The sequence below is a fragment of the Mesocricetus auratus genome, unplaced genomic scaffold (assembly GCF_017639785.1).
Source record: "Mesocricetus auratus isolate SY011 unplaced genomic scaffold, BCM_Maur_2.0 Super-Scaffold_100014, whole genome shotgun sequence".
NCBI lineage: Eukaryota > Metazoa > Chordata > Mammalia > Rodentia > Cricetidae > Mesocricetus > Mesocricetus auratus.
This window is the reverse complement of record NW_024429197.1, coordinates 105060-123694: the sequence shown is the minus strand read 5'-3', so window position 1 is coordinate 123694 and position 18635 is coordinate 105060. Positions and strand designations below refer to the sequence as shown.

The following is an 18635-nucleotide window of genomic DNA, read 5'->3' as shown; positions in this document are numbered from 1 at the left end:
ACATTCTAAGAACTGTCTGTCTTGGAGACATAGTATTACAGTTTCTTGTGTAAGGCAGGATCTGATATAGCCTAGGCTAACATGTAATTTTCTAAGTAACTGAGGCTGGCCTCAGAACCCCTGATTCTTCTACCTTCTAAATGCTGAGATTACAGGCCTATCACCACTGTCAGCTGTCACTACTCCTTTCTAATAGTTATTGCTCCTCCCTCTTCCCACCCCAGCAAAAAAAGCTGGCCTCTATCTGAAGTTACCTCCTGAGTGCTGGGAATGGTCACACACAGCGGCCATCCCAGCCATCCGGGGTACCGAATGAGACACATTGTTCCAGGGAGCTGGAGTTTAGCTTCGAGAGTGCACAGGACTCACTTTCCACTGGGAATGTAATCCAATGCCAAAGTTGGGAACGGTAGTGAGATGGATGCTTGAGAGACCACACTGGGAATGGCTGGTGTTGAGATGAGCTGCGGCCATGGATGCTTGAGAGATCGTACTCCTGGGGCCAGCAGGAAGTTCGATGGCTTTGTGGTCCTCTGGAGCACTGAGAGGAGGGAGCTAACCTGAGGTCTCTACTGCTCGCTCTCAGAGCAGTGACTGGTGGCCCTGAGTTAGCTCCCCGCCATGGGTGGGAAGAGCCTCCGGGGCACTTGCTTGAAAGGTGTCTTTCTCAGTGTTGCTGTCCTAGGTACCTTCTTCCTGAAGATTCATCAGGATGAGCTGCAAGTCCCCACCCTCACTCCAGGAGCTGGCAGAGACCAGCCTCCTGAGGAACCAGGCCATGGCGGTCTCTGCTGTGGATGATTTGCCCTCAGTTTTCTTCCCATCCCTGTTCAAAAAGGCCTGCAGAAAGAACAGCTCTGAGGTCGTGGTGGCAATGGTGCAGGCCTGGCCCTTCCCCTGCCTCCCACTGGGAGCCATGGTCAGGAAGAAGGCTGCCTACAGGAGAATCTTAGAGATTATCCTGTTGGGGCTCGATGGTCTGCTTTTCCAGAACGCTCGTCACGGGTGAGTGAGACCCGAATGCCCTAGGAATAAAAAAAAAAAAAAGCAGACAGCTGGGGTCAGGTAGAATGGGGGAAAGAGAGTAGTAGACAGTAGAATGGAGTGGAGGCTTTCGGAGGCACCAGCTTGGAGAGCTACAGGCGCTTTGGCCGTTGCTGAGCCATCTGGGAAAGGGCTGTGGAGTGTGCAGCGCTCACAATCAGCGGTGGTCCAAAGACTGTCCCTGCTTCCCACAGGCACGGGACGTGGGACTGGGCTGGACTCAAGGAGAAGGGCGTGGGGCTAGGACGGTGGCTGATGCCCTCATGCTGAGGCTCCTCCCTGCTTTACCCACAGGAGGTGCAGACTCCGAGTGCTGGATTTACGCTGTATGCCCGGGAAGACGTGGAACAAGCGGCCCGTGTTCATGGTTCATGACCCGAGTGAGAATCAAGCAGCGATGGGTCATTCAGGAACGGAGTTGAAGCCGCAGCTGAAGGTGGTTATAGACCTGGTCCTCAAGGAAGGTCCACTGATGTCCGTAGAGTCCTTCCTGGTTCAGTGGGTGGGTCAGAGGGAGGGTCTCATACACCTGTGCTGTAGCAAGATCCAGATCTGGTCTATGGCCCTTAACTACCACAGAGAAGTGTTGGAGAGGTTGGATCTGGACTCTATCCAGGAGCTGAGTTTGCTCTACATGAATAACCCTACCTGCCTGCTAAACTTCTCCCCTTACCTGGGCCGAATGAGGTACCTGCGTAGTCTCCTTCTCTCCTGCTTCTGGTCGGGCGTCTTTCTCACCCCGGTGGAGAAGGATCAGGTCATCACTCAGTTCACCTTACAGTTTGTCAAACTGAAGCACCTCCAGAGCCTGCACCTGGATAACCTCTTCTTCCTAGAGGGCCACCTGGACCAGCTGTTCTGGTAAGGAGGCATGGCCGCGTTCTCATCAAAGTAAAGCCATGCCTTGTTCCTTTAGACCGTGGCCACCTGCTCGCTGCAGCCACTGGTAGATTAACATTGCCAAAGCATTGTTTTGTCTGCTGTCCTAGAGCAGGGTCTCACGTAGCCACTAATACAAAGGAGTAGGGCCAAGCTGGGGTTGGTGGTTTGGAGAGGGGTACCATGCTAGGAAGCCTCTTCAGGAACGAGATCTAGTAAGAATGCACTCTTATTCCTTCCTAGCAAGCATCTAAAGGAAATTGGAAGAGGGAAAAAGAGGAGGGCATTGTAGAGGGGAGCACTGTACACTGAGCTCTGCTTAGCTTGCCTCTAGTCCCTTCCTCACCAAGGACAGGCTGGTTTTTTGAGGCGAGGTCATCCTGCGTAGGCCTGTACTCCCCACAGTCCTCCTCTTGTCTCGGCTCCCTGGTAGTGTCACAGGTGTGTGTATCGCCATACCTGGCATTGTTTTGACCTCAGAGGGTGAGTACATGGAAAGTGTGATGTCCAGAGTTGAGAATCAGGGTCAGGGTGAAGCATTCTGGACAGGAACCGGCTGTGAAGAGACCAGTCAGCGAACCCACAGGCGTGTTGCCAAATCTTGCCTGCACTGGTCTTGGTCGGTCCTCCCTGTATGGAAAGGAATTTGCAGTCTGGGATTGGGGTGATCCTGTAGTGACCGTGACAGGTCTCAGTACAGAGTTGGACGAGCAGGCTGTCGTGGAGTGTTGTGGCCGCTGGCTCTCATCGTGAGATTAGAAAGATCTTGGACCACATGCATCTATTTCCAGAACTGTCTCCTTGTTTTCTTTTAGGTGGCTAAAGGCGCCCTTAGAGACCCTGTTGGTGACTCACTGCTTTCTCTCCAAGTCAGACTGGACCCATATGGCTGAGTTCCTGTGCACAAGCCAACTAAAACACCTGATTTTGAAATGTGTCAAACTGACTCATTTGAGCCCAGAGCCCCTGCGAGTTCTGTTACTAAAAACTGCACCTACTTTGATGACACTGGACTTGGAGGGCTGTCAACTGATGAACTCCCAACTCAGTGCCATCCTGCCAGCCCTGAGAAGCTGTACCCAGCTCAGCCTGTTTAACTTCAGTGGGAACTATGCCTCCAAGCGTTTCTTGAGGAAGTTGGCAGATCACCAGATGAAGCTGAGACTCCGTGGGTCACAGATAACCCTTGTCCCAAGCTGTGATGATTAGTGACCGGGACCCTGAGGTGATTTTTGAGCCTGTGTTGAGTGTATAGCAGCAGGGAGAACTGTTGGGCAGCCAGAGCCTGTCTCCCTGCTTTGAGTCGTGATACATGTATGATGTGTTAGGACTTGTTGGTCGCCTGTCTAATGAGATGCACGTAGCAGGCTCTCCTGTGGACACTGACAGGCAAAAGTCAACACACATGTGTCTGGTGGGGGGATAGCGAGCATGTGATCTTTGACTGGGACTACCAGTTCCACCTGATTAAGCTGGTTTCCACCTTCAAATCTACTAAGTCCAGTGACTTTTGGTCGTCTTACCTTTACTTTCCTGTGCTGAGTATAGGCTTGTACCGTCAGACCTGGTTCTCTATCTTTGAACTGATTTTGTAGCTGTGCCATGTGTTCTTCAGTGAAAGAGTAGCATTTTTTTCAAAACTATTTTTTTAATTTTTATTTTATTTTATTTTGGTTCACGAGACAGGGTTTCTCTGTATTGTTTTGGAGGCTGTCGGTCCAGCCTGGCCTCGAACTCACAGAGATCCGCCTGCCTCCGCCTCCCGAGTGCTGGGATTAAAGGCGTGCGCCACCACTGCCCGGCCTTTAATTTTTATTTTTAAATTTAAATTAGAAATAAGGTTGCTTCACATGTCAATCCCAGGTCCCTCTCCCTTTCCCTCCCCTCCTCCCACGCCCTCCCACCAACCCCCCCCATTATCCCCCCATTTCCCCAGGGAGGGTGAGGCCCTACATGGGGTTGTCCATAGTCTATCATTTCATCCAGGGCAGGGCCTAGACCCTCCCCCAAGAGTCCAGGGTGAGAGTGCATCTCGAAAGAGTAGCATTTTATATAGCAGCACTTAGTGGGGGCTAGAGAGACGGCTCCCCGATTTGGAGCATTTGCTGCTCTTGAAGAGGACCTAGGTTGGATTTCTCACAGGTACATGGTGACTCACAATCATCCCTAACTCTAGTTCCAGAGGATCTGATGTCCTCTTCTGGCATGCATGTGCTGCATAGACATCCATGTAGGTAAAACACTCATAACACATAAATCTAAAATAATTCAAAAATTGGTTTGTACTGTTGAGGCCGGATGACCGTCTTGTCTGTAAGTCAGCCGATACCCAGCATTACTGTGACACACAATAAGCCATGCATTTACACTCTGTAAAATACTGCCACCTATGAGCTTGTTAATGAAACCAGGAATATATGGGCAAGTATACATAAACCTTAGCAGAAAGTCAGCTTTTATGACTTTACTAAACACTCCAGACTACTGGAGACTACAGCTGTCTCCCCCTCCTGCAATCAGGTAAAGAGGGATCTCTAGCACTGGGCCATGGTGGTATCCTGTGTCATTAGACCATGGATTGCAATGAGCTCCCAACTCTGTCCCTGACTGATAGACCTCCTGTGTGTGTGTGTGTGTGTGTGTGTGTGTGTGTGTGTGTGTGTGTGTATGTGTGTGTGTGTATGTGTGTGTGTGTTGATGTGATGTCTAAAAACAAGGCTATGGAAAACATCAGGTGCCCTCTGTCTTTACTCTGATTCCCCTGACAAGGGTCTCATGGAAACAGAGGCTTGATGGTTTACAGACCTGCTTCCCAGAGAGCTCTCATGGGTCTGCCTGTTTTTGCTGGCCCTATGCTGGGGTTGTAGCCTCATGAATCCATCCGTACCTGAACTTTTTTGTTTGTTTGTTTGAAGCAGGGTCTCTCTGTAGCCCTAGCTGTCCTAGAACTCACCGAGTAGACTAGACTGGCCTCAGAGTCAAATTGTGCATGTGTATTATAGATAACGAAATTGATGTAGTATGTGGATTTATTGTTAGTCAATAAATTCTGATGTTTTCTAAGGACTATGTGTATCTGTTTCTGAAAAGTGTGTTCACCGCGAGCATGTATGAGTGTTTTACCTTCGTGTCTGTGTGGGCCATGTGGATGCAGGGCCTGGGAAGACAGAAGAGGGTGTCTTTCCCTGGAAACGGGGTTACATGTGCTTGTGAGCTCCCATGTGGGTACTGGGAATCAAACCCAGATTCTCTGCAAGAACGCAAGTGCCCTTAAGCACGGAACCGTCTTGTAGTTGTTAGCCAGGCACAGCGATGAGCTCCTTCCAACTACTCGAGCCTGTGGCTGGGCCCCTTTGAGCTTTCCCCTGAGAGCAGTCTGGATCCTGAACTTAGTGAGTTTGCACTCCTCCTGCCTCAGCTTCCTTCCTAGCCTGTGTCTCGGAGTCCTGCTCTCATTAATTAACATTCGCTTGGCTTGGAAATGGTGTTCTTGTAGGTTCAAGAGCAACAGAGATTCTGGGACTCATTGTTGCCTGGGGTCCATGCCCCGTGGGGCTAAATCTGAAGGTTCCCGTTGGTGGCCATCATGGTGCCTGGGAGATACTCCTCACTTTTCGTCCTTCCAACACTCCAAATTGTCGCGCCCAACCTCGACCAGCAAGGAAGACGCAACGCCCAGACTCTTCTTTAAGCAGTTTATTCAGGAACCTTGAACAATCTTCTTCTCCCGGGGAGCGCCAGGGAGCCCCAACCCACAGCTTAAAAGCCCTTGGGCGGCCAACCCCAGTATGCTACGTGGAACATGCAGATAGGCCCACGTACGCCTGGAAGCAAGCCTGATAGCCAGCCTTAACCAAATACAGGTGTTGTTTATCATAGAGAGCACCTGCTGTCGGGCTAGCAGAAGGCGGGCTAGCAGAAGGCGGGAAGCCAGGACCATCTTAAGGGTGCGGCACTTCGCAGCTCTCTACACCAAATTGCCGTAGCTGACACTCTCGGGAGCTCTCAAGACTTGGGCACAATCCACTTCTCTGAGTTGTGATGCTCTTTGCCATGGGCCCCATGATTTCACCCTCTAGAGGACCTCTGCTGAGCTAACACCGTCTGAAACACCCTCTACTTTCTGGGGGAGACCAAGTGTATTCCCTTCCTGCCACAAGGATGATGAGCTCCGGCGCCAGCATTTTTGCCTCAGCCTCCTGAATGGGCACTGTAGGCCTCTGACTACTTTTTGGCTAAGTGTTTTTGTTTGTTTTTTGTTTTTTTTTTTTAAACCCAGTGTCTTTCTACATAGCCCTGGCTGTCCTGGAACTTACCATGTAAAGCTGCCTGGAACTCAGAGGTCTGCCTGCCGCTGCCTTCCAGAACACATCTGTAATTTTAGAATAATTTTAAACGGACTGAAATCCCTCTCTGCAGGGATAATTTTAGGTTTTCCTCTTCATTTTTTTTTCTTTCTTTAAAAGATTTTATTTATTTGGTACACAGTATTCTGCCTGCAATCCAGAAGAGGGCACCAGACCTCATTACATTTGATTGTGAGCAAACATGTGGTTGCTGGGAATTGAACTTGGGACCTTTGAAAGAGCAGGCAGTGGTGCTCTTAACTAATTAGCTATCTCTCCAGTCCGAGGCTTTTCTTTTTCTAATTATCACAAACAGATTAAACCTTTGGCTGGCATATTCAAAACTGTAACATCAGTTACTAATGAAACTCAATGTGGCCTGGCGGTGGTGGAGCACACCTTTAATACCAGCACTCAATGGCAGGGGCAGGCGCATCTCTGTGAGTTCACGGCCAGCCTGAGTGCCAGGACAGGTTCCAGAGCTATACAGAGAAACCGTGTCTCAGAAAACAAACAAACAAAAAAAGTAAGGAAGAAAAAACAACAAAACACCTCACTGTAGAGTGAATCCATAAATGGGCTTTTCAACTGAGTCAGTATGCCTACCCACCCCCATCCCAGGATACCATGTCTCAACCTGCTCAGTCCCACTTAACTGCCCCCCCCCTTTTTGTTTTTCGAGACAGGGTTTCTCTGTGGCCTTGGAGGTTGTCCTGGAACTCGATCTTGTAGACCAGGCTAGTCTTGAACTCACAGAGATCCGCCTGTCTCTGCCTCCCCAGTGCTGGGACTAAAAGTGTGTGCCACCAACGCCCAGCGACTTTTAAAAAATCTTATTTTGGCTGGGTGGTGGTGGAACATGCCTTTAATCCTAGCATGCAGAGGCAGGGGGGAATCTCTGTGAGTTTGAGGCCAGCCTGGTCTACAAATTGAGTTCCAAGACAGCCAGGGCTGTTACATAGAGAAACCCTGTCTGGAAAAACCAAAACTACAAACAAAGCAAAACAACAACAACAAAAGCCCACCCAACTTATTTTGGGAGTGGGCTGGAGGGATGGCTCAGCTGTAAAGGGCCCTTGCTCTTGCAAAGACCTCAGGTTCAGTCCCCGGCACCCACACAGCAACTCACTGGTGTATGTAAGTCAGCTCTGGAGGAACTGACTCCCTTTTCTACTTCTTGGTTTAGTGACTTTATTTAGTTTTTGTTGTTGCTGGTTTGACGTTCCAGACTGTCTGTGTCAGGTTAGTGTGAGTTTACAGTTTTCCTGCCTAATTCAAAATGCTGGTTCAGGTGAGGATCACCACACCAGACTTGGGAGTGTTGAAAGGCAATCCAGAGTGCTGCCCCAAATTCCTTCAGTTGTTCCAGACAGGGTCAGTAGGGTGGGTGGGCACCGGGGGAAGGTGTAGTACAAGGTGATTCCTTTACTTCCTTTGGGGGTCTGCGTGCTAGACTTAAAAACAAACACAGTCTATTTATCATCAAAGGGCAGGTCAGCCTTCAGGCTCCCAGGTAACCCCTTCTCAGTGAGGATAGATGCAGGGGAACTGTGGTTGATTGTACACATATTGGGGTATGTGGGTACTCGTGGAAGGATGCCCATGTTGTCTAAGTTTGGTCTGAGACCAAGAGATGCTGTGTGGAATGGAGTAAACCGATGAGGTTTTCTTCGTTGCCAATGTAGTGATTGTGGCCCCGAGCTGGTTGCTGTGAAGAAGTAAAAGACAGATTTTCCTAAGCCCTTTGGCTTGAAAGCATGTTTACTTGTCTTGTTTTGTTTGTTTTTCTGGAAACTTCTACAGGATACTTCTCGAAGAGTCATCAGGATGAGCTTCCAGGCCTCACCCACACTGGTGCAGCGGGCAGTGCAGAGCCTGCTGAGGGACGAGGCCCTGGCCATCTCTGCTCTGAAGGACCTGCCCAGGGTTCTGTTCCCAGCACTCTTCAAGGAGGCCTTCAACCAGAGACAAACTAACATCCTGAGGGCTATGGTAGCAGTATGGCCCTTCCCCTGCCTCCCTGTGGGATCGCTGATGAAGACTCCCTACCTGGAGTCCTTGCAGGCTGTGCTGGATGGAGTAGACATGCTGCTCACACAGGTTTGGCCCCGGTGAGCGAGACCCACATAGTGAAGAAGGACTCTGACAGTGATAACTGTGGTCGGGGAGAACAGAGTAAAAATGGACCAGATACCTGATGGCACTATTTTGCTGAACTGTACAGGTCTTGTCTGTTGCTGAGCTATCTGGTGAGGGACTCTTGGATAAGGGGGACAGCTTAGAACAGATGCAGCCAAAGTGAAGAGAGCCTCCTCTCACACTCAAAGCAGGAGTGTGGGACCACACTGGGCTCAAAGGTAACAGAGAGAATAAAATAAAGGGTTATAAAAACCCATGTATGAACATCTTCAAGTGCTCCCCCCAGCAGTGCACAGAGGGCACAGCTGACTTTGGGATGCGGACTGAAACCCGAGGTTGAGAACCATGTTGGCCTGTCTTCTGAAACTGACACCTGTTTGTGACTACAGGGGTGTCAGCTAAAAGTGGTGGCATGTGTGGGCTGGAGCAGAAGATCAGGCCTGCTCACCACAGGTCATAAGGAAGAAACAAAAGCTGGAGGACCTTCCAGAATCAGAGGAGAGACAGCCCTTGAAGATAATAGCAAACCTTTGCCTCAAGTCCCACAGACTTGGTGAGTATCATACCTACTTGTTGCGGGGAGCCAAGAAGCCAAGGAAGAGGTCCCTGCAGCTCTGCTGCCCCAAGTTGCAGATTTGGGTGTTGCCTGTCTATACCGTCATAGAGATCCTGAAAGTATTTGAACAGGACACTGTCCAGGAGCTGGAACTGAATTCACAGTGGCAGCTGGAAGCCTTGGTACGCTTTACACTTTACCTGGGCCAGATGAGAACTCTTCAAAAATTCCTTGTGGCAGGAGTCTATGAGAATAACTGTGTTAAGAATATGAAGTATATCCACGATTTTATCTCCCAGTTCTCCAAGCTCAACTGTCTGCAGCATTTCTGCATGAATCGAATCTCCTTTCTCACCTGCCAGATGGAGCATTTGGTCTGGTAAGGGAGGGTGGAGGGTGAGCTTGTTTCTGTTACCACAGCAAACCTTTCTCTTTTGCAGCAGAGATTAGTGGGCATGACAGATGGCCAGGAGGACAGGCCAGAGCTGGGGTGGGTTGTGGTTTCCCCCACAGGAAGTGTGTCTAAGCTAAGGGCATGAGAACAGGTAAGAGAAGGGAGCACAGAAAGAAGCTAATCCCCCTGCAGTTTCCAGGCCAGCAGCTGCGTCTGACTCTAATTCGCCACAGTGTGAAAAGCCCGGATGACATCTGAACCTGTGGTAAATGAGTGGTGCTGGAGTGGAGAGGAAGGGACAGAGAGGAAGTACTGTGAAGGGACAATGTTGTGCTTAGGATGCAGGGAGTCAGTGGATCCCACAGCTGGTACACCATGATAGGTCTTGGCTGTGTTGGGCCATCGTGTGTGTCCCTTTGGCCTGATGTGGACAACACCATGGCTTTCTGCGTATTCAAGGGGGTTGTAGAGCAATGGGCTGTACCAGTATCACAGTGATAGTGAGACCCCCTCAGCCTAGACGGGTAACTTGAGTCTGCTGACTCTCATAGGTAGTATCCATGACACTGACCTCCAATATGGAGTCAGACTGACCCTTGGCCAAGTGGTCCCCTCTACTTAAGATCAACACTGCCAAGAACATGTTTCTGTATCATTTGCCACAACTAACCTCTTGGCCTCTCTCTCTAGGTGCCTGAAGAGCCAGCCCCTTGGAGACCCTGTCCCTCACTCTTGGCCTACTCACATAGACTTGAACCACTTACCCCAACATCAGAGCCTTTGGCAGCGCAAACACCTGAATCTGAGTGGTGTCCCATTATTTCCTTTACGTTTTAAGCCCACCCTAGTTCTCCTAGAGAGCATTACAGCCACTCTGCAGACCCTTGCATTAGAAGACTGTGAACTGAATGACTCCCACATCATTGCCCCTCTGCCTGTCCTGAGCCAATGCGCCCAGATCACCAAGATCAGCTTCTACAACAGTCTCATATCCATGCTCATCCTAAAGGACCTCCTGTCCCACACAGCCGACCTGAGCCAATTGACCCATGGGTTGTATACCCTGCCCCTTTGGAACGCTATATCTATGGTCCCCTCATTTTAGATAGATTTGTCCAACTCTGTTCTTCACTCACAACTACACTAAGGGACATAAGGCAGCCTGAGAAGGCCAGCTTTGGTTCTGAAATCTGCCCTGAGTGTGATGAGCATTGTGTCTATAACCTGGAAACCAAATTATGCCCCTGCTGGAAATCCGATTGGAAAAGTTACTCCTGGGCACTGAAAAAAATAAATCCAGGGATTACATTTGTCATCAAGGGGGCACAGATAAATAGGCTTCGGGCACTGTTAAATTTCTTTGAAAGGAAAATAACACGGATTTTTTTTTTTTTACTGGAAGTAGTCGTGTTATAAGCTGGACATGGTGACACACACCTTTAATCCCAGTACCTGGGAGGCAGAAGCAAGCGGATCTGTGTGAATTCCAGGCCAGCCAAGGCTACATAATGAAAAAAGAAAAAGGTCATGTTGACAGAGAACAATGGCCCTATCTATGGACGTTGCTTTGTGACCACAGGGAAGACAAACACAAGGAGATTGAAGCCCAAGAGCCCTTAGCATCGAGATGTACAGTCTGTCACACTTTTGTCCTGTCCAGTTCCGTCATGTAGACTTGAAAACTGGGAGTAAGGCCCAGTGGACCAGTATGGAGGAAGAACAGGAGGCTGTGAGAGACCATCTGCCCGTTGTGACACAAACCTTGCAAACTTGGTAAGACCTAGCATCATCAGGAGTCAGGTTTGGGCTTGTACTGTGAGACTGTTTCCAGAGAAATTTAGCTGAGGAGAAAAGGCTCAACCTAGTGTGGGTGGCACCACAGTGTAGATTGTGGTCCTGAAGTCAATTAAGAAAAGTGAGTAGAACATTCATATCCATCAATTTCCTGACTGGACACTATATCCAGCTGCCTCAGACTCTTATTACTGTGCCATTCTCTCCATGAACTGTGTCTTCTCCAACTGTAACCCAAATAAACTCACACATCAAAGAGGTCTGTGGAGAAGATAAACTGGAATTCAGATGTTTAGATCTACTGCCTAGGGCCTGGAGAGATGGCTCAGAGGTTAAGAACACTGACTGCTCTTCCAGGAGTCCTGAGTTCAATCCAAACAACCACATGGTGGTTCACAGCCATCTGTAATGAGATCTGGTGCCCTCTTCTGGCATGCAGGCATACATACAAGCAGAACTCTGTGTACGTAATAAATACATCTTTAGGAAAAATTGCTGCCTCTACTTCTCGTATGGGATCATAGGCATGTCCCACCATGCCTAGACAATAAGCCACATTTCTGTGGGGCTATACTGTTCCCCACCTCTATCTGGCCACCTAAACACTAGGCAGATTTCCTTTGTGGCCTTCCTCAAGTATTGACTGGACCTCTGAACTCATGGTGGGTTTTCAAGATCTCATCTATTCCATTGAGATCACTGTCTGTCTTAGTAAGGGTGTCCCTCAGCCTGGCCATTACACTGCCCTGTGACCTTATAGTTTTGTTCCACTGGGACAATAAAAGAACTGTGGATGTGTGCTCTATACAAATGTTTCTTTTGTTGGAACGGTCTGGGAGGGCACGATGTCCAGGTCTCTATGGACCTCTACATGGCCTAGCATTCAAGATCCTTCTACCTCAGCCTCTTGGGTTCTAGGATTACACATGTGCCAGCAGGCTTAGTTCTAAATGGCTTTGTATCTTGCCTTTCTTCAATAAAAGCTCAAGCCCACACTAGCCTCTAGCTATGTAGCTAAACTTGTCATGGATGCCTAAATCTTCAACCTCAGCTCCCCAACTCCTGTAATTACAGATTGGTCAAACCAGGCTTGGCCAAGCCACTATCAAGAGTTATCTGAAGGATGGAAAACCACAAACAATCAGGGGCCTTGAGTATGAGATGAAGCCACTCCGTCTGCAGTGTGACTGGGGTTTGAAACTACAGTCATACAGACAACACTTGACTTCTTAAAGACATAAAAGAAGGATGTCTAAGCCAGGCGGTGGTGGCGCAAGCCTTTAATCCCAGCACTCGGGAGGCAGAGGCAGGCGGATCTCTGTGAGTTCGAGGCCAGCCTGGTCTACAAAGCGAGTCCCAGGACAGCCTCCAAAACTACAGAGAAACCCGTCTCGAAAAACCAAAAAAAAAAAAAAAAAAAAAAAAGAAGGATGTCTAGCCAGGTAGTGGTGGCACAAGCCTTTAATCCCAGCACTCGGGAGGCAGAGGCAAGCGGATCTCTGTGAGTTCGAGGCCAGGATGGACCGATAGCCTCCAAAACAATACAGAGAAACCCTGTCTTGTAAAACCAAAAAAAAAAAAAAAAAAAAAAAAAAGGATGTCTAAAGTGACATCTTGGGGCACATAGTGTCAAGCCTAGTGATCTGGAACGTGTGTAACAGACCCTGGCAAATTATCCTGTGATCTCCAAACCTGCTGTATGGGTTGTGTTTGCACACACACACACACACACACACACACACACACACGCACACACACACGCGCGCACACACACGCACACACACACGCACACACACACGCACACACGCACAAATATTTTTAAGAAAAATTTAAAGCCTCCAACCACTGCTTACCTAAGATCCAACACTTACAGCTTTGAGTTCAACTGTATCAACACTTCACTCTTCTCTCATGCCTTAATCTAAACAATACACTCCATAATACTACACCCACTAACAGAACATTTTAATTTGTGGGTACTCACTTATTTTTTTAAAGATTTTATTAAGTATACATTGTTCTGCCTGCATGCATGCCTGCAGGCCAGAAGAGGGCACCAGATCTCATTGTAGATGGCTGTGAGCCACCATGTGGTTGCTGGGAATTGAACTCGGAACCACAGGAAGAGCAGCCAGTGCTCTTAACTTTTGAGCCATCTCTCCAGCCCAGTGGGTACCCTCTTTTAATACCAGCACTCTGGAGGCAGAGGCAGGCAGTTCTCTGAGTTTGAGGCCAGCCTGGTCTGCAGAGTGAGTTCTAGGACAGCCAGGGCTACACAGAGAAACCTTGTCTTGAAAATAAAAACACACACACAAAAAAAATCTCAGGAATGTTCTGTGTTTTACTTGGAGGCTGGCTGAGAGTATACTGGGTAGTGTTTCCTTGAGGGCATCGAGTCACCAAATGTGGGCCAGATGGCAGGGAATGACTACAGCCCCCTGAACTGTAGCTGGTTCCGGTGACTCCTCCAAGGCTGGTAAGGATGTGTGGTGTCCTTCCCTGATCAACCACTGGCTTCTGGTCCCAGGGGATGACTAGTCAGATTACTGAGTTCCCACGCAGCTCATCCCTGTGTAGTCCTGGATGCTTCAAGGGACAGATGGCATCTAATGTGCTTTTGCAGATCCCACTCATTCCCTGTGTTCAGTCTTTTTTCCTTTTGACTAAGCCCTTTTGTGTGTGTATGTGCCTCTGAATGCTCAACCCCTGCCATTCACAAAATCTCATGTGTGATCCTCTCCCACCAATCACCTCACGTGAAGACTTTGTTCATGTGACCCGCTGAACAACTGCACAAGTGCAACGTGTGACGGACACCAGAGGGGGACATCCAACGTGTGACCATGGCCTTACCACTACCATTCCAGAGACACGGCTCAGTTTCCAGTCTTGCTAGGAGCCACATTTAATTATTTTTAGGCCTATTTATTTTACTGTATGAGTACTTTCCTGCTTGCGCATATATGTGCACCAGTGTGTGCCTAGTACCCTGGGAAGGTACACAGACCGAACCCCTAGAACTGGAGTTTTATATGGTTGCGAGCCATCGTGTGGGTGCTGGGAACTGAACTCAGGTGTGCTGGCTAGTCTTCTGTCTACTTGACATAAGGTTATCTGAAAGGAGGGAGCCTCAGTTGAGAAAAGAATGCCTCCATACGATCCAGCTATAAGGTACTTTCTTAATTAGTGATTGACAGGTGTAGTGTGTATTCTTTCCCGCCAGCTGCCTGGGCCCCGCCACTGTCTCTGCCCCCAGATAACACACAAGACACTATATTAATTATAAAGCCATTGACCATTTGCTATGGTTTCTTAATGGCTAGCTCTGATTTAATTATTAACCCATAATTTCTAATATATATTTTTATAAGGTCTTATCTTACCGAGAACTCCAGACTTGCGCCCTCTCCTCCCGGGATCCCGTGGCGACTCTCTCTCTATTCTTGACTGTTTCCCAGAATGATCTTCGACTCCTAGTCCCACCTATCTTGCTTCCCTATTGGCCAATAGTGCTTTACTTATCAACCAATAGGACAACATATACCCAGAAGGACTTCCCCCATCAGACGGGGTAAGGCCTATCCCATTGTGGGTGGTACCATCATTTGGCTGGTGGTCCTGGCTCTATAAGTGTTATGCCAGGTTCGTGAGACCCCAAAAAAGACCACCAAGGGGCTAACTCACTGATGGGAATGCATAAGATTTAATGTTAAGTTACAAGCCTCGGCAAGGACCCTGTCCAGCAAACTGGCACAGCAGCTACAGGAAAAGGGTGCCTGGCCTCAATTATGGGGGTTTATGCAGGAAAAAAAACACAAGCAGGGTGCTACGTGCCTTGCCTGCTCAGGACTGGGTAAGAATAGGTGACCTTTGGATTCACTGATGTGGGTGCAAGGGGAATTAAAGTTGTTACTAATGGTTGCCCACAAGGACAGTTGTGCTGAGATGTTATTTACCAAAATTAGTCATTGCCTGACCACCTGGATGGGGCCACTTTGTCCAGGGTGGGCACAGTTTGGGTGCTCCTTGTGAAAGACCCCGGCCCAGCGCAAGCAGCTGAGGCTTATGGAAAATTCCTTTCCCCCACAGCTCAGCCGAATAGTCATTTTTTTTGATCAGAAGGAAGCTCAGCTCAAGGTCTTTACAGCTGCATAGTCACTACTATCTCTGTCCAGATAGGGGCCCAGGTGTCTATGGTCTGCACAGCCAGCCCAGAAAGATTGGGCAGGCACAGAAACCTTTGTTCTTCAGATAGGGCCAAGGCCGAGAATTGAGTTCTGAGAGAAACCTTAATTGCCTCTCTGTCCAGATGAGAGAAACCTTAATTGCCTCTCTGTCCAGATGAGAGAAATCTCGTTCTGAGCCCCAGCCTCATTTAAATTACCCAATCAGGGTCCCGTAACTAGGCTTCTCGCTTCTGTACTGCGCTTTTTGCTATAAAAGAACCCCTGAGTCCCCAGCTCGGGGCTCTCAGTTCCCGAGACTGAGACGCCCCGGGTACCCGTGTATTATCAATAAAGCCTCTTGCTGTTTGCATCCAAGCTCGTGGCCTCGGTGTTCCTTGGGTTCGGGTCTCCCTCCCGTGAAAGTCCCCCACCTGGGGTCTTTCATTTGGTGCATTGGCCGGGAAGTGAGACCCCGCCCAGGGACCACCGACCCACTTCTGGGAGGTAAGAATTGTCCGGACTAAATTTCTGTTGTTCTGTTGTCTGCTGTCTGTCTATGCCTGTTATTTTCTTGCGCCTGCGTTTGTAGTATACAGCTGTATGCATTTGTAAGCTCCAGGAGACGTCCTGGTAGCGTTTGGAGTACTCTGTTGTTTGGGGGCCCCGTTTGTATTTGGAGTACTCATTTGTAGGGGTGGATGTCAATCTGCCCCGTTTGTATTTGGAGTACTCATTTGTAGGGGTGGATGTCAATCTGCCCCGTTTGTATTTGGGGTTCTTAAGGAACCGTTTGTTTGGGGTAGATGCCTAGGAATCTGCCCCGTTTGTATCTGGGAGTCCTTAGGGACTCGGTTGTTTGGGGTAGATGCCTAGGAATCTGCCCCGTCTGTTTGGGGAAGTCCCACTGGCCGAGGGAGTTTCCATCCTGATAGGGGACAAGGACGGGAGCACAAGGCCCCCGTCCCCGATCTGAATTTGCTTTTGACTTTCGTCAAAGCCGCGCAGCGAAAATCTGTTTGTTTTTGTTTCTTATCTGTTCGTCCGTCTTAGTGTCGTTTGTCATCGCTCTCGAGAAAATGGGCCAGACAGTTACCACTCTGCTTAGCCTGACCCTTTCACATTGGCAACAGGTCCAGGAGTACGCTCACAACCGGTCTGTCGATGTGCGCAAGAAGCAATGAATCACCTTTTGCTCTTCTGAATGGCCAACTTTTGATGTTGGCTGGCCACGAGATGGCACCTTTAACTCTCAAATTATTTTCCAGGTGAAAGAGAAAGTCATGGATCCTGGACCCCAGGGCCACCCGGACCAAGTACCCTATATAGTTACCTGGGAAGTGCTGGTCTATGACCCTCCTCCCTGGGTGCGCTCCTTTGTACACCCAGGAGGTCACTCCTCCTCCTCTCCCCCACCCCTGGCCTCCGGACTGCGAGGCCGCAGGGAGCAGCCGCTCCGGATTCCACTGCCCTGCCTCCGGACGGGCCATGATGGCCAGTTGCAGTACTGGCCGTTCTCTGCCTCAGATCTTTATAACTGGAAAAAATAACCCCTCCTTTTCAGCAGATCCTGTGAGAATGACTGATCTATTGGAGTCGGTTCTTACTACCCATCACCCCACCTGGGGCAAATGGACAACCTACGCAGCTTCCAAATGAAATTGATGCTGCCCAGACTGGGACTTCACCACTGAGGCAGGTAGGACCCATCTAATGTCTTTAATGCCAGTTGCTTGTAGCGAGTCTCCGAAAGACGGATAAGCAATCTATAAATTTGGCCCAGGTAAGACAGATAGTTCAGAAGGCAGAGGAATCGCCAGCCGCATTTTTTTGAAAGACTTAAGGAAGCTTACAGAATGTATAACCCATATGACAGGGGTATACACTACCAGATGTATTGAGGGAGACAGAACGTATTTTTTTAATAAAAGAGAAGCTCAGAGAGAGAGAGAAAAGAGGTAAACAGAATGTCAGAGACAGGAAATGAGAGAGACAGGATAGCAAGGGACAAGAAGCGTAATAGAGAGATGACTAAACTGTTGGCCACAGTAGTTGCAGAGCAGAGACAGGATAGGCAGAGAGAGGGACAAAGAGGGCCTTGCCTGGAAAGGAACCAGTGTGCATACTGCAAGGAGAGAGGACACTGGGCAAGAGAATGTCCCAAGAAACAAAGAAGGACATTCCAAAGGCCCAAACCCCGCTCTCAGACCTCCGACCTGCTGAGCCTCGAAGATTAGGGAGGTCAGGGCCAGGAGCCCCCCCTGAGCCCCGGATAACCATACCAGTAGGGGGGCGCCCGGTCACCTTCCTGGTAGACACGGGGGCTCAACACTCTGTTCTAAATCGGTCACCCGGCCCCCTGAGCCGACGAACTGCCTGGGTACAAGGAGCTACCGGTGGGAAGCAATATCGATGGACCACGGACCGCCAGCTCCACCTAGCGACCGGTAAGGTGATGCACTCTTTTTACATGTTCCTGACTGTCCATACCCCCTCCTGGGTCGAGACCTCCTAACGAAGTTAAAGGCTCAAGTACATTTCGAGAAAGCCAACATAAGAGTCACGGGGCCAGAAGGGGCCCCACTCACGGTGCTGACCATAGCCTTAGAAGAGGAATATAGAATACATGAGCCCAAGGATGACTCTTTTAAGGTCGAGGACCGCTGGTTGACTGACTTTCCCCAGTCCTGGGCAGAGACTGGAGGAATGGGACTAGCCCTCCAGCAGGCTCCCATCATAGTCCATTTAAAGGCATCTGCTCTCCCGGCCTCAATTAAACAATATCCCATGTCCCGGGAGGCCCGCGATGGAATCAAACCTCACATTAAGAGGCTACTGGAGCAGGGCATTCTAACCCCCTGCCGGTCCCCCTGGAACACTCCCTTGTTGCCAGTCAAGAAGCCCGGAACCAATGACTATAGGCCGGTCCAGGACCTCCGGGAAGTCAATAAGCGGGTTGAGGACATACACCCCACGGTCACCAATCCCTATAACCTCCTGAGTGGACTGCCACCTGACTATATTTGGTACTCAGTCCTGGATTTAAAGGATGCCTTCTTCTGCTTGCGGTTACACAAAGACAGCCAGCCACTGTTTGCCTTTGAATGGCAGGATGCAGACCTGGGAATCATGGGACAACTTTGACTGAGGGGAGAGCCAGGAGAAAGCCTTCATGGACATCAAGAAGGCTCTGCTCAGCTCCCCAGCTCTGGGGTTACCTGATCTGACTGAACCCTTTGACAAATTGACGTTGGGGCAGCCTTTGACTATCTATGCTCAGGCAGCCACCAGGCCGCTGGCTCACCAATGCCAGGATGACC

At 49.4% G+C, this 18635-nt stretch overlaps 2 protein-coding genes across 2 annotated transcripts; both read left to right on the top strand.

Annotated features, from left to right (window-relative positions):
* The first annotated feature begins 712 nt into the window (after positions 1-712).
* LOC101833617 (preferentially expressed antigen in melanoma-like protein 1) lies at positions 713-3339 on the top strand. The gene is made up of 3 exons (XM_005081131.2): positions 713-1005; positions 1339-1905; positions 2739-3339. Exons 1-3 carry the CDS (start codon positions 713-715, stop codon positions 3130-3132), a joined length of 1254 nt encoding a protein of 417 aa, XP_005081188.1. The 3' UTR covers positions 3133-3339.
* Positions 3340-8096: 4757 nt separating this feature from the next.
* LOC101833868 (PRAME family member 8-like) lies at positions 8097-14629 on the top strand. The gene is given in 5 exon segments (XM_040757414.1): positions 8097-8380; positions 8957-9343; positions 10049-10406; positions 10409-10557; positions 14611-14629. Coding segments are annotated over 5 exon segments (1197 nt in total).
* Positions 14630-18635: the final 4006 nt, after the last annotated feature.